The sequence below is a fragment of the Camelus dromedarius genome, chromosome 9, assembly GCF_036321535.1.
Source record: "Camelus dromedarius isolate mCamDro1 chromosome 9, mCamDro1.pat, whole genome shotgun sequence".
Taxonomy (NCBI): Eukaryota; Metazoa; Chordata; class Mammalia; order Artiodactyla; family Camelidae; genus Camelus; species Camelus dromedarius.
In genome coordinates this window covers 8,208,238-8,227,157 of record NC_087444.1, presented here as the reverse complement: position 1 = coordinate 8,227,157, position 18,920 = coordinate 8,208,238, and the positions used below count along the sequence as shown (strand labels likewise).

Sequence of the window (18,920 nt, the reverse complement as noted above, 5' to 3'; positions counted from 1 at the left end):
AGATTTTACTTCAACATACATTTCTCCAGGTAAGTGTTCTTCCTTTATGTTTCCTTAACCCTATTTCCCCCGTTTCGTGGATTGGAAAGGTCGTTGGCGCACACGTACTCACACAGCAGTGCCTTAACCCACTTTGTCCCTGAAATTAAATTTGGGCTGCCCTCCGCCTACTTCCCCCGGCGGGGGCGCGCTGTCCCCGCGACCCAGGGGGGGCCTGCCCCGCCCCGGGGGCGCGCCCCAGCCCCGCCCCGCTCCCTGGTTGGCTGTTGTGGGGGGTGGGAGGCTCGTTCCTCCGCCGTCCAGTGGCCGCTCGGGGGAGGCGCGTTTCCCGGCTCCCAATAGCTCCCCCCGCCAAGGCAGCCTTCCCCCGCCGAGCAGCTCTCATTTCCGGAGTAAGATGGCTGCGGCGCGAGTGCTGACGACCTGGAGTTGGAATGCCGGGCGGCTGGTAAGCAGGTTGGGCAGATCTGAGGTCGGGAAGGACGGATTTATCCGGAGTCAGCCCGGAGAGGTGTGTTACTTTGTCCTCCGAGTGCCTCGCGTGCAGGACTCGCGTGATGGAGAGGTGGAGGGATGCCTGCAAAACGAAGGGCAGCGACGGTGGCGAGCCAACCCGTCTGCAGACCCACCACCCCCTCTCCTTCCTTGGACGCGTTTCTGTTGTGACCTGTCACCCTCCTGCTCCATCTGTACCCCGAAGTCCAGCTAGTCTTTCGCCCGCTAGCCTTTCATTGAGCATCATCTGGGTACCCGACATTGTGATAGGCACTAGGGATACAGAGATATCCCGTATTCATTCAGCATTTATTGAGCACCTCTTTGTTCCGGACACTGATAATACGACCCCTGCCCTCGAGGAATCTGCAGTCTAGAGGAAGAGACTGATCAGGCAGAACATAACACTGTAGATTCTTGGCCTCCGAGCAGCTGAGAGACTCCAGCTTTGTTCTTTGGATCTATACTTATCACCTACGTCTTTCCTACCTTTTTAATCACCATCTGCCCTGCATTTCTCCCCTTTCACACAGTCCTTTAGCACCAAACAAGTCACATCCCAGTAATCACAGTGTTTCATCCTATTTGCCTAGCGTTTTTCTAACTGGGTCCCCTCTTCCAGATTTTCCTGCAATGTTCAACCCCTGATTTTACAAACCTTTTCAAGAGTCTGCCATGTACCAGGTACTGTGGTAGGAACTGGGGATGCAAATGTAAGTCAGGCGCTGATCTCTGCCCTCTGAAATTTAATTACGGCCCTGTGGTGGAGCACAGGGGAGAGAGACAGGGGTAGACCATAAACAGAAAATTATAGCACAGCATGAGAAGATGGAATAAGTGCATAGAGCTACAGAGACACATAGGAGGGGTCTTCAGGGTCAGAGAGTTCCCAGAAGATACTGTATAATTTGAGATTTGTGAAAAGTAAGTAGGAGATAACCAGTAGAAGAAAGCTCTTCCTCTTTCCCTGCCCAACTTTTGAATATTGGTGTTTCTAAGGGTTCTGACTTTGACCCTCTGTGTACTTTTTACACTGCCTGTTCGTTACCTCATCCACTTCTTTGAACTTAGTTGCCACTTAAATGCTGATGATTCCTGAAGTTACCCAGTCTTCCAGCCAGCTCTACTCCAGACGCGAATATCTTAACTGCCCTGGAAATCTCCAAGTTGCATGTATATTAGGTGTTTTTCTGCTGTAAGTAATAAACCCAGCCAATAAGTAGGAAGTTAAATATCTGTATATACAAAGCATCTGAAAGTTAGATGACAGCTGCACTGATTAAGTGGCCCATCATTATCAGGGTTGTCATTTTAACAATTCATTTGACCTTTCCCCCTCAGGGTTGCAAGAGAGCTGCTACAACTTTGTGTTCAGGGCAGGAAGGAGGGAAGGGCCATACCATCCAGACTCACTGGTTAGAACTGTGTTACATGGCCACGGCTAGCACAGGAGAGTTTGGAACCAACTCACAGTGGCTGCTCTAATGCCTCCAAGGCACGTCAGACTCTAGGCTCTGCAATGAAACCCTCAAACCTGTTTCTCTTGATTCAAGCCTATAAATCTTTAAAAAAAGTAGTCATTGTTCCCCACCCTGTCTCGAGCAGGACCTTCCTAAATTGGACTTTCTGCCTCTCCAACCTATTCTCCATAGTATAGCCAGAGTGATCTTATAAAGTAAGACACAAATTTGAGAATGTCATTTCCTTGCTTAAAACTGTTCTCAGCAAAATGTTGAGAATTCAGATGACTGTGAAGCAATTTATGATCTGGACCTTTCCAGTCTCTCAGACTTCATTCTTTGCTAAAACCTACCTACCCAACCCTCACTCTCGGCACTTCCCTCACCTTTAGTCCACACTAAACTACACTAGAAGTATATTTAACTATTTCAGTTAATTGAACACACACTGCGCGCTCTCTCTCTCTCTCTGTGTCTCAACTCTAGACCTTTGCACATGTATTTCCTCTACTTTAAAGACTCTTGCCTTACTCCCCCATGGCCTTACCTGCAACACACCTCACCCTCTCAGTTACTCCTACTCATCCCTTAGGTCTTATTTGAAGTTCACTTTCTCCAGGTAGGATCCCTCTGTGTTTCCTTAACAGTGTCTCCCCTGTTACAACTCTGTTGTAGTCACCTGTTTACTTGTTTTTATCTCTCGCAGTATAGACTGTTGTTCCATAAAGGAATGAATCGCATCAGTTGTGTTCTCTAATCCTAGGTGCCTGGCATGTAGTAGTAAGTACTCAACAGATTTGTTGAATGACTCAGTGAAAAAAAAACTCTGTTTTTTTTCCATCTGTTATAAAAAATTGTAAGCAACAAGAGGTCTTACCACCTACAATAAATTATTAAGAAAGCCTTGTGTTTGTACCCTACAGCATCATGCATTTGACTTAATTGACTTACCATATCATCTTGGATTTTTCTGTTTTTTTCTGTCTTCCTTTAGTAAAGTGTAAGCAGTTTGAATTCAGAGACTGTATCCTGTATCTTGTTTAGCTTTGAATTCCTGAGCACAGAACCATCCTGTCTTTAGGTATGCTGCATGACTGCCCGTTGAATTATTATTATTTCCCTTATGTGAATCTGTTAAACCTTTTCATCTCTTGTTTTTTTGTGTTGTTTGTAGAAAAAAGTCTTTCCTACTTGAAAAATTATTTTTTTCTCTTTATCCCATTTTTATCCTTCTGTTTTCCTTTTTTATCGTTTTAGCGGGCAGCTTCACTGATGTGTTTTAGCCTTCTCTTAATGGACATTGCGTCACTATTTATCACATAATGCCTGTTGCTCTTATTTCGTTTTTTGTCTTTTTCCAGTCTTTAATCACCTCAGCCAGAAGCCTGTCGTTTCACACCTCAAATACAAAATACTTTCTTTGTCCTTTCTCTCCAGGCTTTACCTGTTGTAATCTAATTTTTAAAAATACACAAATGGATTAACTTCTTAATCCTTTTTCTTTAGTAACCCATAATGTATGAGTTCACATTCCTTATCCTGACATTTGCAGTTTGGTGCTCAAGCTCCTCCCACTGCCCCCTTTGATGTGATCTCAGTCAAACTCAGTCAACTCAGGCTACTCACTGCCCTGGCAGACTTCCTAATCAAGTTCTCACTGCAGTCCTTTTTTTGTTTCCTCTGCCTTCAAAGTACACCTCTGCTCTTTATTTATTTATACCTATTATGCAAGGCTCAGCTCAAATCTTCCTCCAGGAAGTCTTCCTGGGTCAAACCAGTCTGGGGAAAACAAAAACAAAGACAAATGAAAACTCTCTATTTAAACTCCTTTAATATTATCTATATTATCTATACTTACTAGAAAAACTTGGAGCACACATGCCCACACATGAGAGTGAGAGAGAGAGTATGTGTGTGTGTGTGTGTATTTATTGTCTCAACTAGGTTGTTAAGTCCTTGAAAACAGGGATTGTTTCTCCTAATTATAGTAATGTGATGTGATAGAAAGAGCCTGGCCTTTAGAGTCAAATTTACTTGGCTTCAGAGCTGAATTTTGCCATTCCTTTGCTGTGTGACTTTGGACAAATTACTTTACCTTTCTGATCATTAGTTTCTCTACTGTTAAAGAGGGCTAGTGTGCCTGTTCCAGAAGGTATTTGTGAGATATAAAGATGATGGATATAAAGAAGATGCTTATAAATACCTTCAAAGTACCCAGCACATAGTAGGCTTTCAGTACATGTTGAGTTTGATAGTTTGTACCTCCCTTGACCCATTAATAGTTCCTCAATAAAAGTTGAGTTGTTGAAGGTGAATCTTCTTGTAGTTTAATTTCCTTTGAAAGGTTTTGAAAACATGAACTATTTCACCAATATTGAGGTAAATCTATCTAAGTCAAAACTTTCATTTACTGTCCCTAAATTTTATACTGTCTGATGAAGGAGAGGTTAATTGAATCCTTTGAGTCTGTTGACCCAGAGTCAGGGTTGTGGGGGCTGGAGGAGACAGAAAGGACAGACAAAATGGGACTGTTTGGGAAAGAATTCTTTCACTGTCTGCTAAATTTTAAGCCATGAATTTTAGTTATTTTAAACTTTATGTTAAAAGCCTGCATGTTGATGTTAGTAAGAGTAAAATATAAGTATTACAAACATTAGCTGCTTTAGGATGGTCTCTTAAAGTAAAGCTGAAGTGTATGATTGCAGGTTATTCATGTTTTAGGAAAAGGGGTCTTTACTTTTTCTTGGCGTTCTTCAGAAATCAGTAACAGCCTGGAAATTACAGTGAAAAAAATCTCAGAAGAATGTAAATGTATTATTCTTGTCAGTAAACCAAGTATTTGCTTTTATAGTATTTGCTGTAAGAAAAAGAATGAAATTCTTGTTTATAAATAGGTATTATAACAAGACTATAATACGTATTGTAATTTAAATTTTAAGGGCTAATCATCTTTAAAGTATAAAGTACTTGATGATACAGTAATTTTTTAAAGTAAAAATGACTCTTTCCTGCATTAATGAAACATTTTCAAATACATACCAGTATTCTCAGATACACTGAGAAAGTTAGAAATGTCTGTAGTTTGTGTTTAAAACTGTGATGTAGCTAAGCAGATATTAATAACATTGAATTGTTAACTTTTAAAATAAAATATTCTGCCTTTCTGATACTTAAGGTTTGGTAAGTCAAGTGAGATACATTCAGGCTTACTTATTTCTATAACAGATTGTATTTTGTTATACTATGATGCTATATAAAATAGCTAAATCTAAAAAGTCATCTATAAATGACGGTAAGAAAACCTTTGCAAGGGAGGGATAAATTAGGAGTTTGGGATTAATGTGTACACGATAGTGTATATAAAATAAACAATAAGGACCTCCTGTATAGCACAGGGAACTATTTTTAATATCTTGTAATAACCTATAATGGAAAACAATGTATATGATATAACTGAATCACTTTGCTGTATACTTGAAACTAACACAACAGTGTAAATCAACTATACTTTAATTTAAAAAAAAAGAACAAAAAGAAAACCTTTGGGTACATACTGCACAAGTTTTTCCGTGTCTTTAGATCCTAACAGTCACTTTTGATTTCATTAGTAGTTTTATTTCAGGAAATTGTTAATGACTCAAGTGTACTTACAAGCTGATGTGTTTATACAGAATACATTGTTAAACATTTCTTTACTTTCATAAGGGATTTTAGGCAAGGACCATGTAAGCATGTGAACAAATCTGACTCAAGGATATAATTACTTAACAAAATTTACTGAACAAAAGAACAGCAAAATACTCTCTATGAGCTGGGGTTTGAGTTCCTCTGATTTCTTGATCAGAAATACTTAAGAAATAACCAATAATAAATTTGTCACTGATGCCAAATATTCTGATTTCAGTCTGGATACTTTCATATTGTTTATATTGTGATAATGTTTCACTTATAGAATAGACTTGAAATTCAATGTATACTTAGAGGTAAGCCATGAAGGTCATTTATGAAAGCTTTTCCTTTTTTGTTTTGTCATCTCTAGATTTGTGTTCGCTACTTTCAGACAGGTGGTAATGGTCGTGTTTTAAAGCCAAAATATGTGTGTTTCTTTGGTTATCCTTCATTCAAGTATAGTCATCCACATCAGTTGCTGAAAACAGCTGCTGGTAAGTATGATCTCAAAATAGCCTATACAAAATAATGCTTTGCATCTTATCGAGTACTTTTAAAAAAGTAGTTGAAGACTTACCAAAGTTAAAAAAAAGTTGACCTTTTATTTCTAGCCTGGCCCTCCACGCTCTCCTCACATCTATCCAATTCTTATTTTGTGTGTATATGTGTGTGTGTCCCCACCTCCCACCCCTCCCTTTCACATACTTTCCCTTAATACTTGTATCTTCATAATGTTGAGAATGGGTTCTCCTGGGCCATCTGTTCTTCATCATCTGACTCATCTAAGTGCAAAAGTCAGCATTGATACCACTTTCTCAGTCAAATTAAATTGCTGACTTAATAGATTGTATCCTTGTATTCACTGTATTATTATTCGTTGGATGAGGCACTTAATCTTTCGTGTTAAGATGATGTGAGGAAACCAACATGAGGTGCTCCTAGAAAGTCCCCTGGCTTTTACCACTTAATTACCTTTCCCCCCAATTTTTCTACCCTCTGTAAAGATCTGTAGGCTTTAAGTATTAGATTTGGCAAAGGCATTAAAACTTTTTTTTTTCTGATGTTCTATTTAGAACCCTGATAAAGAACCCTAGACTTTTGTTATATTATTAGGCTTTTGACAGATCCTTGATACCTTAGTCTGTGTCCGCGATGAAAAATAAGGGAATTCCAGGCAGATCCAACCCCTGAGATTGGTCAGTCCTTGCATGCTTGTGTCTGTCGTCTTCTACAACACACTCACATACATAAACCTTATCTTCACCATTTCTAAAAAATACTTCTATTTTTAAAAGCTGATCTTTTCTCTTTCTTTCTCAGAGAAAATAGAGGCCATTCCAGCAGAAACTCTAACTTCCTGTCTTGTCTCTAAACACTTAAGATCTTTGGGTTCTTGATCCACTAATTACTAGCTATGTAACTTTAAGCAGGTTCCTTAATTTCTCTCTGTTTCATCATCTGGAAAGTGGGAGAAATCGTATCTAACTCATACTATTGTGAGAGTAAATTCATTCAGCACAGCTGTTGACTGATCACCTACTATGCGCCAGGGCACTGCTCTGCATACTTGGGCTACACTGTCTACCTCTTATTCCCTAACTCAATAAATACTTAAGCTGGAAACCTGGAGCCATCCTGATTCCTTGTCTCACACCAAAGTGATTACCAACGTCTATTAACGCTACATCTAATATGTTTCTTAAATCTGTCTTCTCCTTTTCAGACAGCTTTGAGAATATGTAACTCTATTTAATTCTGTAGTTCAGTTTCTTACCTGCAATAGCCTCCTGCTTTCTTTGCCATCCAACCCCTCCCTCCCCCCGTCCTTTCCATCACACTCCTGACAGATATTTTTCTCCAAAATTATAGATCTAAAGTTATGAGTCTGAAATTGCAGATGGGACTCTATCAGCTAATTGTTGCTGAATAATAACCTTCCCCACAACTTAGTGGCTTAAGGCAACAATGATGTGTTGTTCCTCAGGATTCTGGAGGTTGTCTAACTGGGTGGTCCCTCTGCTGGTTTCACCCGGGCTCACTGATGTGACTTGTGTTCTGCTAGAAGATCTCTGTTCTCAAGACGGTTCAAGGTTCAAGATGGTCTTACTTGTGTGTCTGACATTTGGTGCTGGCTTCTGGCTGGGGCATCTCATCTCTCCTCCACGCGGCCTCTCTCATCCTCCAGTAGACTAGAACAGCTTCCCACCTGGGGATCTCGGGGCACTGTGCAAGAGGGAGAAGGTAGAGGCTGTGAGGTCCTGTGAGGCTTGCACCCCAGAACTTATGCAGTTTTACGTCTGCTATATCCTCTTGGTCAAAACAACGCATAGACCTGCATAGATTTCTGTAGTGGTTAAATGAGCTCCACCTCTTACGGGAGCATCTGCAAAGAGTTTATGACTGTTTATTTACCACTGGCTCTTGATTACCTTTAGGCAAATAAAACATCCTGCCTGAGCGTGGCACACATAGCCTTAAATCGGGGCTGATTTCTTGCTGCGTGTCCTCCCCTCGGCTGTGGAGAACTGTCTGTCATTCCGTACACACTGTCAGATTCCCAGGCCTTGCACATGCTGTTCCTTGCATAATACTGCTTTGTATAGAGACGCTGCAAGGTACATGCCACTTTTGGTTACTTCAGTTGGTTTCCAGTTCTTTGTTACAGCCCTGTGATGACTATTCTTGAGCACTAATCTTTGTGTATGTCTCTATTTTCTCCGGGGAAAAGGTATTAGAGGTAGAATTAATTACGGATTCAAAGAATCTGACTTTTTTTTTTTAAGGCTGTTGATACTTAATGCCAAACTATTTTTCAGAGAGGTTCTACTTTATACTGTGAGCAGCAGGCTGTGAGGACCCAACAACTAGAGAGGAAACTAGCGGTACCTAAGACCACTGTATCGTAATTGCTAACTTACCTCTTCATACTTATTAAAGAAAATTTTACTACTTTAATCTACTTGTTGTACATTTTATAAGCAGTTCTGATTAACAGCATCTAAAGTAGTGGAGCTCTCCTGAATCCGTTCAGAGCCATTTGTTAACCTGGAAAGGTGAGAGGATCTATGCATCCTTTCTGTTGACCTGAAATTCTTTCTTGGGAATAATTACTGTAAAGTGTCATTGGCATCTAAGTATTATAAAAAGGGGGTAGAAATTTGAAAGGAGGTGAAAAATGGAAAGAGGAAAGAGAAGACTGAAATTTAATGATAAGCTGGCAGAACATGGTTTGGGCAAATAAGAATTTTCCATCTTAGGGATCTGCCTGCTCTTTAGATGCTGAGAATGAGAAGAGCTGCATGAGGTCAAAAGAGCAGTCCATTAATGGTAATTACAGTTTCGTAACATAAAACAAGGAGATCCATCTGGGTTTCCCTTTGTACGATATCTTGTTCTATTTTCTGTGCATTGCTATTGTTGCAAAATCTCATTGTTGGAAGGGCCTTCTATACCCTTGTGAAAGAACATTATTTTGTAAGTTGAAAAATGTCGGTTCTGTGGCAATATCAGTTGGTCTCTGTCACTGAATAATTGATACAAATCTTGGATAGTTATGAATGATGTTATGCTTTTAAACATTATAAAATGTTTCAGTCTTTAAAATGGAATGATTTCTGTCTCTGCTTGAGAATATTTTCTAACTTTAGATGTCAAAGCACCTGCCTGCTAACAATCTATTGCATATTTAATGTGATCATTTCTCATTTGTCTTTGAAGCGCTACAGGGACAGATTGTTCAGTTCAAACTTTCAGACATTGGAGAAGGGATTAGAGAAGTAACTGTCAAAGAATGGTAAGTTATTCTGAAAAAAGTTTTAAGTATGAAAATAATTAGGATAAAAATAAGTAGAAATCCATTTAAATTGAGAAACTTCTTACTATAACATGTAATGATTTTTTTTTAAAAAGCAATAGGGTAAGCATAGTTTGTGTTGCCAATATTCTGGTGACACAGTTCATCATACATCATGGCCCTGTATTTGATTTAATTTATTAAGGATTTTTTTTTCCTCTTTGAAATAATTTTTTCTCACTGCCCACCCCTCACTTCAGTTAAAAAAGAAAACAGTCTCTAGAGGATATTAAATTGTTGTGACTGTGTGTTTTGAAAAGCATTTAATATGTGAGCTTAACATTTCTTTCCAAACTATTTTAAAATCATCATGTAGTCTAAGCTTTCTTTACTGAAAATGACTTTAGTAAGAAAGCAAATACATTTGATACAAATACATTACCTGACAGTTTACTTATATTTTCAGAAAAGGTTAAAATATTATATCAAAGGGCATGAATCAAAAAATAACTATCGAAAAGGTTTAAAACATTGTCCCGGAAAAGGGCTTGAAACAAAAATAGAAAGCCGATACTGCCTTAGCCATCCTTTTACCCCTTTTCTTTATTTCCCTTTCTGGAAAAAAAGAAACACCTGTGGGTACTGAACTGATTTTTAAAGGTTTCTAGAAGTAGCAGTTAAGGTGAGTCAATAAATTATCTGTCCCATAGTTTTATACCGTTAAAGATCCTTTTAAGAATCTGATTCAGAGGGGAGGGTATAGCTCAGGGGTAGAGTGTGAAGTCAGCATACACAAGGTCCTGTGTTCAATCCCTAGTACCTCCATTTAAAAAATAAATTTTAAAAAAAGAAAGGATCTGATTCAGCCTCTGAACATTCTTTCCACCCAGTTCTCATTATAATTGCCCTGTAAGTTAAAAGAGAACTATAATAACCTAAGTGTATCGCACAGTTGTGTCTTTATGGCACTGTGGGATCAAGGAAAGGGCAGCCGGCTTCAAGTCAGAAGAACCTGACTCTGAAACTTATTAACCATCTTAGAAACAAAGTCTAAGAACTCAGACTAAGATTCATGAAATTAGAAAGGATATGTATTGGGGATATCAATGCTTTGACTTAATTCTAGAAATAATAGGCATCCCCTAAAGCTTGACAAAGACTAATGTAAGACAATAGACGGGAATAAGACTTTTAAAATACATTTTTTTAATTTCTCCCAAGAAATGGGTGAGGCAGAAAATCTGACAATTTAATTAAATTTTTGGATTATAGAGCTATGAACTTTAAAATTAGTTTTTAAAAATTGTATATTTCTTAAAGAGATATCAAAGAGCCTCTAGAAGCCATTTATAGTCTTTACTGGAACATTCTTTGATGCACCATGTGGGACCCGATGCTGGGCTAGATGGACACTGATCTACTTCAGTGTAGCATTTATATGTTAGGATGATCTGTATTATTGTTGCTCATGTAAAGGCGTCCTGTGTCTTTGTCTTTTAGGTATGTAAAAGAAGGAGATACAGTGTCTCAGTTTGATAGCATCTGTGAAGTTCAAAGTGATAAAGCTTCTGTAACTATCACTAGTCGTTATGATGGAATCATTAAAAAACTGTATTATAATCTAGACGATACTGCCTATGTGGGGAAGCCGTTAGTAGACATAGAAACGGAAGCCTTAAAAGGTACTGTATGTTCATCTCTTTTGCCAAATTGACTCCTGCTTTCCTTTCGTCATTGGGTAGCAATTAAAAGTGGTGTTGACTTTTTTATTTAATGTTATTAGAGCTTTTCATGCTTTACTTTTTTTTTGCCCCCAAATGGAAGTACTGGGGATTGAACCCAGGACCTTGTGTACGCTAAGCATGTGCTCTACCAGTGGGCCATACCCACCCTCCGGTATTTACTTTTAATTACTTAAAGGATTTGATTTGGGGGTTTAGAAGCTGAAATCAGGAGAATAGAAGAGGTCCTCTGTGATGCGTGATTATCTTTTAAACCAGTTACCATGTTAAAACATGTACAGTAATATGTCATTTATCTGGAGGTCTACCTTCGGGAAACCTTGGCGTTCAAAGAAGTAACAAGCTTTCTTGGGAATTAGAGATTAAAGCTTTGAACATTGGTCACTAATAACAAAAATTGAAATATACAAAGATTAAATCTCGTATAATGGGATTGCTCTGTTTGCCAATGATATAAACACTCAAACAGAATATGAAAACAAGTGTATGTATGTGTATGTATGTGTATGTATGACTGAAACATTATACTATACACCAGAAATTGATACAGCATTGTAAACAGGACTATACTTCAATTAAAAAAAAAAAACCAAACACACTCTAATTGGTGCTGGTTATGAAAGCCAAACTTCTTGAAGAAAAGTAGAAAAGAAGGAAATCAGAGTGAGAAGCAAAGAAACCAGTATTCAGAAGCAGCAGCAACCGTGGAACTTACAGGCAGTAGATGTCCTGACAGAAGGGAATTCTTTTCGAGAATTATTCAGAGGAAAATTAAAACAGTACAGTGTCCTTACGGTAGCAGACAGCTGGCTCTCTAAGTCAGAAGTTCCTTTTGGCCTTGTTGTGATACACCAAGATTATGTCATCTAGGAAGTTTTGATGTGGGGGTAAGGGAGCATAATTCTGTAAGGCAGCCCTAAGCCAGCAATTTTTCTGGAAGGGCTGAGTAGAGACATTTCAGTCGTGTAATTCCAAAGTCCAGAAGGAGCCTGAATTACAGTAGCTGGCTGACTCTTAGTCCTGTAGTTTGTACAATAATATAATAACTAATATCATAATCACACTTTACAGTTTATAAAATGTTTCACACTTAATATTTTATTTATCCTTTCTCATGAGGTCGTCTGATTTAACAGATGAAGAAACTAAACCCAACCTAGAAAGATTGGGTGATTTGCCCAGTGACAAAGCCAAATTTAGAACTCGGATGACCTGAGCCTTTGTCCAGAATATTTTCCGCTATATACAACATGTTGCCTCCAAAAGATGGAAGAATAGCTTATTGAAGGCTTCCTATTATTTTTTAAATTTCTATTGTAAAAGCAGGATATGTGCATTGTAGAAAGTTCTATAATGCAGAAAACCAAAAATAAGAAAATGAAAACATAGTTCTACTACTCATTAATTACCACTCTTGACACATTAGTGTATGTTCTTCTAGGCATATACACATTTTGGTATTTTTTAACCAGAATAATGTTTCGTACTTGCTGTATTCTGTTTGCTTAGTTTACGATTTACATATTGTCATGACAGTGCATTTTCATGTTATCTGGTAGTCAGACCATATTTAAATTTCCCCGGTTGCCACCAAAATGTCCTTGAGATTTCAACTGGTTTGTTCAAGCTAGGGTCCAGTGCAGGACTATACATTGCACTTGGTCTCTTAGTCTGGCTCCTACTTCCCCACACAACTTGCTGAAGAGATGGTGCCATTTGTTTTGCAGAATGTTACATCTTTTGGATTTGTCTTGTTGCTTCTTCATGGTGGTGTTTGACTTGTTCCTCTTCTCTTTGTATTTCCTGTAAACTGGGAGTAAATTTTAAAAGCTAGTTTCCAGTTAAATATTCTACATCATGGATAATTTTATGTACTTCGTATTTCTTCACATCAGGACACACATAACATCTGAATGACCTTCTGTAGTGATGCTAAGTTTAAACACAGAATTAGGATAAACCATCCCCTTGCCCTTCCACTGTATGGTTATGTGTTTTCCTTTGAAATGTGAGAGTTATCTATGCGGTGTTACTTTGGCACTATGTAAGTGGTTTCTAATGTCATTTGAGAATCCTTGCCTTAATCAGTGATTGCCTTAGTAGTTGTAGAATGATGGTTTTTGGATTCTTTCCTTTCCTTTAACATTATTAGCTGGCATTATTCTGTAAAGTGGAGCTATCCCCTCATCATTGGGGCTTTTAGTTACTCTGAAATATGGTTCCGACTGCAAAAAGGGAATAAATGCTTGATTCTTTCCTCTACCAATTCTCAAGTAAGGAATTGCTTTAATAGACTCTTCGAATTATAATATTAATTTTCCCAACTTTCTCTTTGTTTTTATTTCAATTGACTTGATGTACTTAATCTATTACATTCTTTTTAATACTTAAATCATTAAGAGTTGTGACCCTTTCAAGGTGGCTTCTATGTGTTCTTTTAGCATGACTGTGAATTTTCAAAAGCTTACTCACTTTTGGCACAAGAAGATGATTTGGGACTCACCTTGTACTTTTCCAGCCCCATTTCTTCAGCGGCTCTGTTCCTCTTAATGTGGAATGAATTAAGAGACCATAATCTGGGTGCTAGGTGTGCTGCTTACCATCTTGATTTCAAATTTCTTTTGAAAGGCATGATTTAGGACTATTAAAAACAAAAAAGAATTTACCTTTAAAAATTACCTGAACTGATGGATCAACAATATATAGGTAGAGATTTTTTATTTTTTCACTCAGTTAAGATCCAGAAAGGAAAGAGTTATACTCTTGGCATAAACTAAGACAAGCAAAAGTGCTGAACGTTACTGTGGATGTCATTACATTAGGATATCCAATCAGGGGCTGTAGACCAGATTAGATACCTATCCTGGCCATCCACAAAAGCAAATTATAATCGACACAACATTATAAACTGACTGTAACTCAAAAAACAAACAAAAAAAAAAGCAAATTATAATCATCCCTTGGTATTTGCAAGGGATTGGTTCTGGGACACACGCGCGCGCACGCAAGCACACACACACACACCCACAGATATAAAGGCCTGCAGATTCTCAAATCCCTTCTATAAAATGATGTAGTATTTGCCTATAGCCTACAAAAATCTTCCCATATGCTTTAAATCATCTCTGAATTACTTATAATGCCTAATACAATGTAAATGCTAGGTAAATTGCTGGCATGCAGCAAATTCAAATTTGCCTTTTGGAACTTTCTGAAATTTTATTTTCTGAATATTTTTTATCAGCAGTTGGGATCTTTGGATATAGAACCTATTGATTCCCACAGCTTACTGTATGTGAACAAGTGAGCAATTGTGATTTGTAGGGGGTTTTTTGTTTGTTTATTTGCATTGATTTTTAGAGTTTCTTTTGGTATCTGAAGTGAGATCCAACTTAATAAGTCTTGACACAGCAAATTATAAAATCAAAGCACTTTTTCAGGAGGGAGGTATTTTTTTTTTCTAGATAATTTTTTCACAAAACTTAATTTCCTGCATGACATGGATGAATCTTGAACAACTATGCTGAGCGAAAGAAGCCAGACTGAAAAAGAGAACATGCTGTATGAGTCTATGTACATAAAAATTTTAGGAAATGCAAACTAATCTCTAATGACAATAAGTGTGGGAGGACTGGGAAGGAGGGACGACCAAGGTGCAAGGGAACTTTCGGGGGTGACAGGGATGTTCATCATCTTGACTGTGGTGATGGGTTGTGGGTATGTGTATATTTCAAAGCTTATCAAATTTTGTATTTTATCTATATGTATTGTAAGTCTGTAAAAAATTAATGGGATTGGATAGGTTATGTTCAGAGTAAAAAAGATCTGATAATCCTCAGAGAACTGATCATTGTTAGCTGTTCTGTTTCATTTGCTGTTCAGAGTGTATTCTGAATAATTATCTTGCATGCTAGTTTTATTTTTTGTGTGTACCTTTTTGCTTTTATGTTTATGTTTTCTTATAATTTTTATTAATTTTTTAACTGTAAAAACTATGAAGCATAAACCTGTATATCAAGTAAGCAGGCCTATATAAAAGGGTAGGTTGATTTCACTGAGAAATTTCTATATGCCTCTTTTTAATTCTGGAAAGGGAAAAAGTTTCTAAATATTTTGTGTACGTTGTCTTAAACAAGAATTTGTAGTAATGCTGAATTTGTATTGTTTCTTGTTTTAATACCACTAAAATCAATTGTTATCTATAAAGAGAAAATGACCTAAGGAAAAGTCTTTCAGAAGTATTAGATACATTAGGTCCATTTTACAGGTAGAAGATAATTATAGCATAGAACCATCAAGAGTGTAAATCCTGTTTTCTAATGCTTGTTTAAATAACATTCTATGGAGCTCTCTTAAGACATGGTGTTGCAACCTACTTTTCAAGACTGGAATGTCATGATAATTTTGATGAGGGAAAACGTATTTGTGACACCCAAATCTTATCTACGAGTGCTTCGACTGTAGAGTGACCTCTACTGGGAAAGAGCTTACTGGACTCACTGATGCCAACTTGTATCTGTGTCGTGTAGAAAGCATATACTGTTAAAGAAAAATACATTGCAAATTGAAATCTAGTTACTTAATATTATCAAGATTATATCAAAGCTAACTCATATCTCAGTACACTGTCTACTATAAACTCAGTTTTACATGCCAGCTAACTTGGCTTTCTCTGACCTCTAAAGAAGTAAGATGACTCCTCACTTTTTTAAACAACTAAAACTTTTTTTTTTTTGAAGTATAATCCATTTACAATGTTGTGTCAATGTCTGGTGTACAGCATAATGTTTCAATCATACATATATATACATATATTTGTTTTCATATTCTTTTTCATTAAAGATATTGAATATAGTTACCTGTGCTGTACAGTATGAACTTGTTCTTTGTCTGTTTTATATATAGTAGTTAGTATCTGCAAGTCTCGAGCTCCCAATTTATCCTTTCCCCCTCCATAACCATAAGTTTGTTTTCTATGTCTGTGAACAACTGAAACTTTTTGAACCAAAACTTTTCAAAACCATTTATTAAATAAATGGTTTTGAACTTATCTTTACATAAAAAATATTTAATGTATTTTACTCCCTGAACTGAAGATATTGAGTATAACCTGAAATCTTTTTTGATTATGCAGAGACATGTTAATGAATATTCATTGTTCTGGGAGCAACACAATTCTGTTTCTGAGTTTTGATTTTTCAGCCTACCTCTTAGCATTGTCATTGTGTCATGCCATCTTCTCCTTCCTAACTTTCTGGGACCACAGATATCCCAGTTTGTTAAGAAGTATGTGCTTCAGAAGAGAAAACAGGATCTGACTGAGAGTCTGAATGCCTTTTCTCTGGAGCATGTGCCTGGTTTTAATGCTGAGGCTGTGTGACAGCTAGTTCAGGTGCTCTGGGCCTGAAGCCTTATATAAGATTAAGTTGCCAGAAAGGCTGACCACCAGACAAGTAGGGGGTTCCTATACCTAATTACCCCTAACTGACGTGTCTTGGTGCCGTGGGTAAGTACGAAGGGAGGAGATGAGGGGCATAAGCGGTAGCAGAAAACCTTGTAAAACTGCTATTATTCTGCCATTATATTGCATTTACTCTTTAACATGAACACATCTATGTTGGATGCTTTCTCTGTGCTAATGCTATCTGTACATTATCCTGTTAAGTCATACGGATTTTTATCCCCGTTTGGCACATGTGGCATTGAGCCCCACAGAGGTTACAGAGCTGTCTGTCTGCGGCCACGTAGCTGACAGGTGGAGTGATGAGCTGATCACAGCCCTGTTTAACTCTAAAGCCCGTGGTCCTAACCGCTTTGTTACGCTGTAAGTTCTATTCAGAGACTATAGGTAGCAACTCCACACCGCATCCAGAGCACTGGGACTAGATTTCTAACAACATACATAAGCATATTTACCAGAATTCTGCTGTAAGAACACATTAGGTGTCCCGTAGAGTTTATAGTATTAAAATGTTTGCTGGGATAATACAGTGTTTTAAAGAAAAGCTCTTTGACATAAGACCATTCCAAGAACATATGTCATTTAATTAAATTAAGCTCAGTAACCAATTACACAGTACATGCCCGAGCATAACAAGTACTCAATAAATGGTAGCTGTAACGCTCTCTTGTACAGCTGACTGTAGACTGGATTGATTGAATCAGCTGTTTCAATAATTTGCCTTGAAAATGGAATCAAATCTCATTGGCTTAGTTGTCATTAATTCGTAATTTATGATCATTTGGGCAGAAACTAAACTAAGGTTTACATTCGTGGTCTAAAGAAAGTTCTTCCTAAGCAGTTGTGCTTGGGGGAGGCGGGGAGTGGGAAGCATTTTACAAAAGGAAACTTCCAGAAACCTTTTAGTGCTTTAGTATTTCAAAAGAATTTTCCAAGTTAAGTGAATAAATTGAACTACTTAATGTGATTCTTAGAAACAGTTTTTTGAAATACCTAAGAATATTGCAGTTTCACAGTTTTAATATTTTTACTAATTCAAATTACCGTTTTATTTAGTTAATCTGAAACAATATAGTTTTATTATAAATTTGCTTTACGTGATGAATTCCAGCCACACTAAATTGACAATCTTCATGACAAAAAGTATTTATTTACCATTTCTTTTGCTCTTTCTTAAAATTTAATTAAGGCTTTAAAAACTGTACCTAAACCCACTACTGAAGGAATAAAATCTCACATATAGTGCTAGAACCATGGAGATCACATCTGTTGAAAAGAGTCGTGAAATTTTAGTTGTCTTAACTCCATCCCCTAAAAGTCTGTTTCTACATTGGTAAAATTGAGAAATGTTTGTATTTTGGCATTTTTGCAGCATTGCATTTTTGTAACGTTGTTGTGATCATCAAAGGAGAAAATTAGTGTGAAATATACTTTATATAAGTATATAAAAACACTTAGAAAGTGACTTAAAGTGCTGTATAGTCAGGTGATGTCTTAGTATGGATTAAGAGACCTTTCTTCCAACAACTGCATGACTACTACAAATCATATATAATGTGAGTGACTTTTTACAGATATTTTATTACTTAATATTTATGCCCAAGTTATTCTAAGGGGTAGAACTACTTGGTGATATATCAGAATGTTTTCCAGGAAGGTGAGTAGCAATAAATTACATGATCTTTTTGAAATATTATATTAATGACCTTTGTATATGATATATTTGGGCATTTGTACATTTCTCATATTTCAGCAAATATTTGTTATTCAAATTAGCATTTGAGATTCCTGTGATTGAATCCTCTTGATTTTTCTTTGGATCTTAGTTCCTAATGCTGATCTTTCTTGCTAGTTTCTCCAATAATCTTAACAGAGGTGGACAATACACAGGGCTTCTCAAAGTGCAACAAAATTATGCCTTGAACAATAGAAGCTGTATTCCAGCTTATTTGACCAGAAAGGAGATTTCCTCGGGCCATGAGCTAATGCAAACAGGAGAGACTGAGTCAGCCCTGGGACTGAATCCCAGCTCTTCAGTTTATTAGGTGTGTGACCTTGGTCCAGTCCCTTCATCTCTTAGGTCTTTTGCTTTTTTAATCTGTAAAATGGGGATTATAACACCCATCTTACACAACTGGAATGAAGTTTAAGATACTGCACATGTAGTACAGTATTTGACATCCTAGGTGCTCATGGGAAGGAAAAATAATTTTCCCTCTACCCTCTGAGTTCTTAGCTAAGACTCCTCTAATAGAAGACAGATTAATAAGAGAAAAACAAGTTTATTGACACATATACTT

The 18,920-nt window shown here is 37.3% G+C and overlaps 1 protein-coding gene across 4 annotated transcripts in view; it reads left to right on the top strand.

Moving 5' to 3' along the window:
* The first annotated feature begins 351 nt into the window (after window positions 1-351).
* Window positions 352-18,920, top strand: part of DBT (dihydrolipoamide branched chain transacylase E2) — a 34,639-nt gene continuing 16,070 nt past the window's right edge. The window contains exons 1-4 of one of the 4 annotated variants that reach the window (XM_010975191.3): window positions 352-448; window positions 5,995-6,118; window positions 9,342-9,417; window positions 10,918-11,099. In XM_010975191.3, the coding sequence (XP_010973493.2) occupies window positions 398-448; window positions 5,995-6,118; window positions 9,342-9,417; window positions 10,918-11,099 (433 nt within the window). In that variant the 5' untranslated portion in view covers window positions 352-397. The other 3 variants (XM_010975198.3, XM_064488762.1, XM_064488761.1) reach the window with 3 other exon arrangements.